The sequence below is a fragment of the Eurypyga helias genome, unplaced genomic scaffold (genome assembly GCF_000690775.1).
Source record: "Eurypyga helias isolate BGI_N326 unplaced genomic scaffold, ASM69077v1 scaffold11509, whole genome shotgun sequence".
NCBI classification, from domain to species: Eukaryota; Metazoa; Chordata; class Aves; order Eurypygiformes; family Eurypygidae; genus Eurypyga; species Eurypyga helias.
In genome coordinates, this window is record NW_010272869.1 from 90,455 (window position 1) to 100,202 (window position 9,748).

General features: G+C 42.9%; 1 protein-coding gene across 1 annotated transcript in view; it reads right to left on the minus strand.

Annotated features, from left to right (window-relative positions):
- Window positions 1-430: 430 nt before the first annotated feature.
- Window positions 431-9,748, minus strand: part of LOC104515353 (corticotropin-releasing factor receptor 2) — a gene marked incomplete at its 5' end in the record, with an annotated part of 33,527 nt that continues 24,209 nt past the window's right edge. Inside the window, one exon of the mRNA XM_010159291.1 lies at window positions 431-571. Coding sequence (XP_010157593.1) covers window positions 431-571 — 141 coding nt within the window. The remainder of the gene's footprint in view (window positions 572-9,748) is intronic.

The window sequence follows — 9,748 nt, forward strand, 5'->3', positions numbered from 1 at the left end:
AAAGAGACGGGCTATCTACACACCAAACTGTTGAAATCATTGGGTATCAATGTACAGGGGGAGATGGGCAGTATTTTAAAAATAGTCTTTGTTCACCACAACACAGAAAGGAAAAACAAAAAAAAACAGAAAGGAGAAAAAAATTGGTTGCTCTTGCCAGTGTGCTGTTTCAGACTTTGTGAATTTTCAGCGCTGACTCTCTTTCTTCTTTGAATCTGCTTCGACACCACCTCTGCCAAGAGGCTTTTGCCTGGTTGTTTAAAGCAGCATCACAAATACGGGAGATGAGAGTGCAGAGAGCTACGGCGGGCACCTCATTGCGAAAGGGAGCAGTGCAGAATAAAGGCAGAACGTTTGAAGAAAGGGGCCGGGGGAGAGTGAAGAAAGAACCCTGAAGGCCACCGGTCGGTGCGTGTATGTGCGGGGCGTATCACACGGTCGCGGTCTGTTTGATGCTATGGAAGCTGATTCGTGTCGGAGAGGTGGGGATAGACATGGCACGCGCCACGCGCACTCGGAGGGAGTGATGGTCTTGCCAGCGGTGCCATCTTTTCCTGGCAGCAGAACGGACCTGGCGAAAAAAAGAAGGGAAGAACATGAACACTCAGAATACGCAGGTGTCCTCTGTGAGGACACTAGACAGCACCGAGACAAATGTCAATATGGTTCAAGCCACTGAAACAGGCAGGGCTTGATTCAGCTGGCTAAACGTTGCGTCTAGGTTCACTTGATATTCTCTCGGGTACTGAAGTCTGGGAAAAGCATGGGTTTTACATATCTCATGTCTCATATCTGATGTCTTAAATACCCCAGAGCATTTCAAATGGCAATAAATGCCCCAGCTTATGCAATTGAATCAAGCCCTCAAGTTGGATGTACCTGATGGAGGACTTCCAGAGACCTACCAGAGGGGCTGTAGCTGTCCTTGTTTCCCTTGTGTATGAAGGGGCATCACAGATTGAATAACCAAACACTGGTGTCTACAATACAGACACACCTGACATATTCCCTGTGAGCATCTTGCATAGGCAGTGGAAAGCTACTCTACAGTCAACAGAAGCTCATCCTCAAGCAGATGCTTACAAACAGGCCAGATAAATCTTGAACTTTAAGTGCATATTTTCTTGCACGGACCAAAGAGAGACCCCAGGAGCTCCAGCTCAAATATAATGCATATAAACAAGAGAGAGACAGGTGACAGGAACCCTAACCTCCAACACAATGGGAGGGAAGTCTTGACACACTCCTAACATAGACCATAATCAAGTCCTGCCAAATCACTGGCACAGAAAACTCAAAGTCAGAAGCTGAAATGAAACATTTATACCAATTTCTGGATATTCTTGTTGACCTCTCCTTACTGTACAGACAGGAGCAATTCGGACCCCTAACCCAGGCTGCTAGGTAAGCCTACAAAATCAGGTGAGATGAATCTGGGCCCAGCTTCTTGGACAGTCAATGGGCAATTGTACTCATGACACTTGGAAAGGTTGTTGACATTCTGCTGCCAACCTGAAATATAGTCAACTTTGAAAAAAACATTTTTTACGTACAATCTCTCCATCAAGCCAGGGCATCCTTTACCAAAACCACATTCATTTAGAAAGTGGGGTTATAAATAATATAATGTAGACATTACACCTCAGCTACTGACACATATTTCTCTTCCTGACCAAGAGCAAACCAGTCAGTACAGTCAAAGGTCAATATGGTCCTATTCATCTCCTCCTAAAGCAGATGTCTAAAGTAGGCCAGATACTAGTCAGATGAAAAATACCTATTTCCTTTCATTAGTTATAAAGTAAGTCTAGACAACTACCTCTGCTTTAGATGTCTAGATTAAAAATTTAGCTAAATTTAGACAATATTGATATCTTACCCTCAATGTTTTTCAATCTTTTAATGTTCTCGTCTTCACTCCTCACTATCCCTCAAAAGTAAAGGAGTGCTCTTATCCCCATTTTACCACTGGTAGGCTAAAGCTTGGATATTAATAGCAGTGATGCTGTTGTAGAGTAGAACTACACATGGATCAGCTACCATGGTAACTGTACAAGGCCTGGGATGAGCTTGCACAGCTTGTGTGAAACCCATGCTGACACAGCTTCTCAGTTATCAGCGCCTGAGGTAGATCAAAGCCATCCTGGGTGTGTCTATAATCACCACTGGGATTGCAGGGAAGATGGTGTTGAAACAAATTGTCCAAAGGTGCACAGCCACTGCTTTTCTCCAGTTCTTTTAAAACCTGGGGCCCGTCTTCAGGTGCAGTGTGATGTGTACTCAAAACACGATGAACACACCCTCTCCAAGCCCACCTCAGACCAGCTCCGACATGCAGCCTAACAGGTGCTCAAATGAGATGATGAGCTCTAGTGGCAGAGATATTGCCCACCCAAACCACACACTGTCAGTATTAGGTGTCCTAGATGAACAGGAATGATGGCCTGATAGTTATACAACAGTTCATAAGGAAGACATGGGAAGGAGGGATCTGCAGTCTTTCTCTTAGGTGGTTTTGGTCCTCCCATTTCTTGGTGCGTCTTCGGTTACTCAGACAGATCTATAGTCTACTTAGAAACTCCACATTGTTGTGGTCTGGCACCTAACAATCCCTTCTCATCACCAGCTTTGTTCATGAAATACAGCCCATTTAAGGTTTATGAGCATCACCTTAGAAAACTGTTTTGCAATTGCCCTCTTTGGTGCCTTTTCAGGGGAATCCTGAAGCTGGAAATCTGGCTTTTCTATCAGAGCCTTTCTGAAAGGTGCAGACTGGGCAAAACAGACCTGAGGATCTCTTTCTTTGGTTGTTTTCTCAACTGTGTGATCTGTTGCTTGTTCTGACACTTAAAACAAGTATATGCAGATGTTTATAGTTAGGTGAGAAGTATGACATACTGGGTTTATTTTTTTTTTTTTTTTTAATTCTGAATCAAAGATTTGTTTCAATATAAAATAAAGGGTTTTACATATAATAGGTGGGACAGCCACTACAAAAATAAAGCCTATGTGGGGATAGGACTGCTTGCATGGAAAAGGGGAAGAGTGAACATCCATTGAAAGAAGAATTAAAGTTAAAAGACAGCACTGCCAGGAGGACCATGATCATAATGAATTTGTGAGAATAACGTGGTTAGTGCAGTGCAGGGGATTTCTGGAAGAGCCTCTCTGCTGGTTTTGGCTGGGATAGAGTTAATTTTCTTCATAGCAGCTGGTATGGGACTATGTTTTGGATTTGTGCTGGAAACAGTGCAGATGAAACAGGGATGTTTTCATTATTGCTGACTAGTGCTGACACTGAGTCAAGGCCTTTTCTGCTCCTCACCCCACCAGCGAGGAGGCTGGGGGTGCACAAGAAGTTGGGAGGGGACACAGCTGGGACAGCTGACCCCAACTGTCCAAAGGGATATCCCATACCATATGGAGTCATGCTCAGCATATAAAGCTAGGGGAAGAAGGAGGAAGGAGAGATCATTTGGAGTAATGGTGTTTGTCTTCCCAAGTAACTGTTATGCATGATGGATCCCAGCTTTGCTGGGGATGGCTGAACACCTGCCTGTCCATGGGAAGTGGTGAATGAATTCCTTGTTTTGCTTCGCTTGCATGTGTGCTTTTGCTTTACCCATTAAACTGTCTTTATCTCAAGTGAGAGAAACCCATGAGTTTTCTCACTTTTACTCTTCTGATTCTCTCCCCCATCCCACCGGAGTGGGGGGTGGAGCGAGCAAGTGGCTGTGTGGTACTGAGTTGCTGGCGGGGGTTAAACCATGACAGCTTCTCCCTATGAATTAGTAGGTACAAAACACCTCCCCTCGTTTCAAGATGGGGTTTGCTCAGTTTACAAGATGAGTTAAATGAGAGAGTTACAGGAGAGACCCAGAGTCAGGATAGGCTGACTCTGCTATATGCTGCTACTACAGCAGAAGCCGTCCTGGACTGCTGACGTTCGCTGTCTCATCAAACTGACCTCATTAGTTCACTGAACCCTGCTGTTACAATATGAGAAACAGTGGAAAGACAACGTGTCATGGTGTTGCACTTTCCTTAATGCCCACTGTTTGCAAACCTATCACGGTTCTACCTGGAGTGGCCAAGGGATACTTATTTCTGATTCTGGATTTAAGGGTGCAAATTATATAATCCCAAAGGCAAATACATGTGTGGGATACATCTCATCTGAAAGCTTGACACTGATACCTAGTCTTGACCAATTTTTTATGTTTTCAGTACAGAAAATGGAGGAAGTGAGACAATTCCACTAAGGAGATGACTTAGATAAGTGGAATAAGTAAGTCCTTGCTCAATCTTGCTGCTCTGAGTACAAAACCAGCCAAATGCTTGGCACCTAAGGCAAATGGTATAAGTAACATGTAAAGTGTCAGAGGGGTAACCACTGTCATGGGAAATTGTCCCATAAAGAACATGGGACTGTATTTGCAGAGGGACGTTGCCCCTTGAATGCTCATTTCTGCCCAGATGTCACCAAATGCTGAGATACGGTTACAAAAAGCTTCTTCCCCTTTCTGCTGGAGTGAAATTCACCCTTGTGCAAGGAGCCTGTGACCCACTTATGTCCTTCAAAGGGGTGAATTTCTTCATCTCTGGTGCAAAAGCAGAGAATAAATCTCTGTAGAGCACAGCCTTGCTAAAGATATTCGTAGCCTGGCAGTCCTGTGAGTTCGTGTATCCCAGGGACTCCTACAGCAGCATTTCATGGGGTCATGAAAAGGGGGAGTCACCTGGTTGGCTTTTTGTGTTTCTGGGCAACTGGTGTCAACAGATACTTACTCAGCCAGTGAAGCCAGACTAGATTTATCATTTGTGCTTCAAACCAATCAAGTCAAAAAGAGTCACCTGGAGATAAAGACGTGAGTCTAAACAAGCAGTTGTCCAAATGGCTGTTATGATATGGTTTACTTGCAAGCTTTAGAGAGGATAAAAAGTAGTAACAAAAGTGCTGTCTTGTACAGCTGGAGCCATTCCTAATGGAGGGAGCACACGGCAATAGACTCTGCACTTACAGGGGTGAGTGCAAAGCATTTCTTAATGACAGAATAATTCACTGCAATTAGGATGGGGCCAGAGCACAAGCAGAAAAGGTTAAGCTCAAATTTATCTCTTACAACTCAACTCAGAAACAAAATGCTCGCTTAACTTTAGGTCAGAAAAGAAAAAAGAAAACTGACAGTGACTGCGATAATAACATGTTAAAAAAAACCACCCAAAAAGCGCTATTACCAGTGAAAGACTAATAGAAAAAGATAAAGCAAAATATCAACTTCAAACCTGGTGGTTATTCTCCACAAGAGCAACTGCCTTTATCTGTTAAGCATTTCTAGAGTCAGTACCATGTCCTAGAGCCATCAATAGCACATCTATGACCTGAAATGAACAGCACTTGTGGTAATAGCCCAAAGATGCGTACAGGCGATCATCAGTGGTTAAAGCTTGACAGAGTCTCAGGAATACAAATTATCAGCTTCACCTCTGTGTAACTTTAGTTGCTGGCGATGACAAAGTTTGTCCATTTTCTGGATAGTTCTATGTGTTGACCCTTGGTCTGTCTTTTTCCTGGAAGCCGTTACTCTCTCAGAATTAGCCTTTTCTGCTCTTTGCACTTGGCGTACTGTGAATAATCACCGTTTCTGAATGTGTGGTCAAATCAGATTTACCATCATATTTCTGCCTACAGAGTGTGGGCACTGCTCTCAGCAGGATTGCTTTAGAACAGTCAAGAGAAAGAATTCAGGGGATGGGATGGAGAGGAGTCAGTGGGTGATAGTTTTTCTTTCCTGATTGGATCACCTAACCGAGGAGCTCTCAAACTTTCAGATCACATCTGAAAATCACTAAAACCCACATCTGTTCATAAAAATTACAAAACCCTCTCCTCCTCCTCCTTGGAAGAAAAAGAATGAAAGAGATGGTGAGAAGGATGGTAACATGCTGAGAAGGTTTGCTTTTGATAAAATAGACATCAACTTGGCATTGCTATTACTTATGCTGGACAGTGGCTGCTAGCTCGTTTCTTGCTGCCATCAATCAGAAATAAGCTGAAGAAAGAGCCTTTAGCAACATTAAAAATAATTTTTTGGAAGAAATGTCATGTCTTATTAGCAGAGAGGAGGAGAGCTTGATCCATTTACACAGTGCTTAGAACAAAAGGGCCCATTCACTTGGGGCTTCTTGACGTAATACTAAAATATAATAGTAGTAATGTAGGTAAAAGGGAAGGGTCTGATAAGAAGAGTAGGATTAAATGAGCTGTCTTGGTAATAGGAGCTGGAAGTAAGACTTCTGGGATGCCGCCATACTCTGTCCCCAGAGAACATCCCTCACAGAAAGTGTTAACAAGTGAGGGGCAGAGGGCCAACAGGTACTCTTTTACTACAGAATAATCATGGTGTTCAGTAGTCTGCAACTACATAACCCTAATTAAGTTCTTGTTTTGCTCATATGCAATTTTTTACTCCCAGGAAGCCTGATCCAAATGCAAATGAAATAAATGAAAAAGGTTTATATAGATCCCAATGGCATTTGAAATAGACTGAGTTTTGCTCTACAAAAATAGGTTTCAGTAATGAATTCATCAAGTTTCATCTATGCTTAAGCCCCTTTGTGACAAGTTTCAGATCCTTGTGCTACAGTTGGAGGTAACTGGAGAATAACTTTGGACTTTAAATTTCTTTGGTTATGAACAGCGGTGCAAATTGTGAAAAAGTTGGTAAAGAATTATTTAATATTATTGTAAGCTACAGCTCAGCAAGAGGGCTTTCAAGCAATGTCAAGATCAGTAAAAGGGAACTGGCTATGCATACTTTAAATTTCAAGACACTGGTCTCACTGTGTCTGACTCTGCAGTGTAATTCACTTCTGTGAAGTTTCTGAAGCCCTGGCCTCTCTCTGTGTCCAGCAAAGACACAGGAAAGGCCATAAGGTATTGGCAGCAGTTCATTAAAAAGAGACAACTAAAAGAGGTCAGATGAATTCTATCTTCACTTGTGTGAATATAAGAGGAGTTGAGGTTGATCAGCTCAACTGCATATGTGTATGTATTAGATGTCTAATGTTAAGGGGATAAATCCCATCTGTTACATAACAGAACTTAAACTAAAGTAAGGTGATACCTTACACGATGCCTTGAAAGTTTCCCAAAGGGCTAGGATGTCCCTCAGGGGAGAAGGATCAGTAAATGCTGGATATCATAGTAAATGCTAAGAAGAAGCCTATGGGCCCAGCCCCTCCAGATCCTTTGGAGGATTAAGGACAGTCCTGAATGGAAGCAATGAAACAGAATGGCCTAAGCACAAAGCCCACTGGACTGACAGACCTGGGGATCTGCAGATGAGGAATGACCATCTGCTAACACTCTCAGAGAGATGGGAATGAGTCTTTATCTGTTTTCTGTAAATAAAGTATATCACTGAGCAACTATACCTATGTCTTCCAGCCACCTCCCACCCTACTGGTATGGCTTTACAAGGCTCCCAGTAGAGCACCACTGTCAGGCCAAGGATGGCCGTGTTATCATTAGACAAAAATTTGAACCAAACATCTCTATAAAGATGCCACTCCCAGTGTTTAATCCCCCTAAGGTGGAGAAGGGATGTAGTCAAAATAATCTGCAAGGCTCAAACATGGCAATAAATCCTGCAATATTACAAAAATGATGTTCTGGTGGAACATTTTTTTTCCAAATAGCTTTCATCACACCACTTTTTTATGTAACATTTTAAAGTTTCTTTTTCTCCGTAAAAATCTGCCTGCTGGTCTGCAGTTAATTTTTTTTTTGCCAGAGTCTCTGTCAGCAATTCCATACCGCCTGGTAACAGGTGGATAGTTTTGCAGCACCTGCCAGACTGCGATGATGAAGCTTTATTTCTAAGACCATAACAGTGCAATTTTTTAATCATATGTAACTGTTAGAGAAGCTAGAACAGTTAAGACTAGTTGTAAAGACTTGCCACACATTTTGGGGTAGAAGTAAATGCTGTTCCCTTCTTCTAGGCCACCAAGGAGCAGAACTAACAACCAGGAAGGGAGGCCATGAATGCAGTCAGCCCACCCCAAGCCTCTGTGAATTTGTTCTGGAGTGCTCTGGAGGAATGATGACAACAGCAGTGGTGTAGTGCGAAGAAAGATGCAGTGGGGAAGGGTCCTCAAACCAGTTGCTACCTTTCACCATGGCTGGACTTCTCATTTTTCTCTCTCTGGCAGGACCCCAGTCTGCAGATACGTACTGGAGTCACAGCAATGAGGGTGACTTTCTACCGGAATACGTCTGGGTGTGGGAGGTGGGTACTGAGAGGAGACTGCATTCCTGTAATGAACTGCTGCCTGGTGTCCCAAAGGGAAGGTTTGGTCCCTTCAGGTGACTCTATATTGGCCAGGCATCTCCAGGGGTATTTAGGAGTGATACTCATACACTGTTGGACACCTCTGCTCAGAAAGCAATCATTGTGGGAGATGGAATTAATCTTTAGAACTTTAGTCCACCCCCATATTCATATTTATTCAGTGATTTGAAGGAAGGCTTAATGCATGTCCTTTGGGCTCAGAATGATTAATGTGAAGTCTGCTCAGATTGATGGGCAGGTGGATGACTAACCATTTAGGTGGTGATTCATAGCTGGCAATTATAATGAATAGCCTCCCAAGATGATCAGATCAAAGTAAGCCACTTTGAGCTTAATAGATTTTGAGAGACAGATGGCGCCTGGGTACAGGGTCAACACAAAAAATTAAACATATTTATCCTTGCCTTGCACCTTGTTGTGAGAATAATTTACAATGCCATCTAACAAAGTAACCTGTTCTATTCCTCTCTGGTTATGGTTTCTCTCTAAATCAGCTATTGCTTTCCATCTAAAATGTTAATTCATAGCTGATTATCGATACTGACCAGATAATAATAGAATCTGAGGCTTGCTAGAGCTGAGAATTCATGGTTTGCAAGATGATTTCAGACACAGGCCTTGCTAGTTATGCAGCCCTTCAGGCCATGATTAGAAATCAAGGACAGACACCATATTATGGACAGAGGATTAATGAATTATAGATTAATTAAGGTTGGAAGGGACCTCAGAAGGCCTCTGGTCCAATGCCATGATCAAAGCAAGTCGAGTTTAGAAATTTTATATCTAGTTTTGAAATTATGTCAGGGCCTTACCCAGTCATTCTGAATACATGTGAGGACAGAGATCTCAAAACACCTCTGGGCCTCTCTTCTGGTGCTTAAACACCCTCACTATGATTTTTTTTCATCGTGTGTAATTAGTATTTCCCTTGTTTCCTTCTTTCAGTTTGACACTGGAGACTGCTTTTCCCTGCCCAGCCCTTCATCAAGCACTATCACTTCATAAATTTGGGTCATTCTCACACAGCATCACCTTCCACAAGCACCCTGTAAGGTTTCCGAGGATCACAGAACTCTCTGAGGGATCAGCACTGGTGGTTATTGGAAATGACATGAAGCACCTAAGAACAAGGATAACTGTTATCCAGAGGCAGGGATCCTTCCCCCATTATCCTCTTGTTTCCATCATGCCTTTGTTAAGGTAGCTGGAGTGGAGCTAGGCCTACCAGTGAAGTTCTCCTTCTTTTGGAGGTTTACCAGGCTGGGAATATTTTATTTCATTCTGTGAAGGATGCTGCAGCATCTGAGATCTGACCTCTTCATCTCTGTTGGAGTTTGCTCCAACAAACAGCAGCCATAAGACCAAAGCTAACACAACCACAAAGATGTATT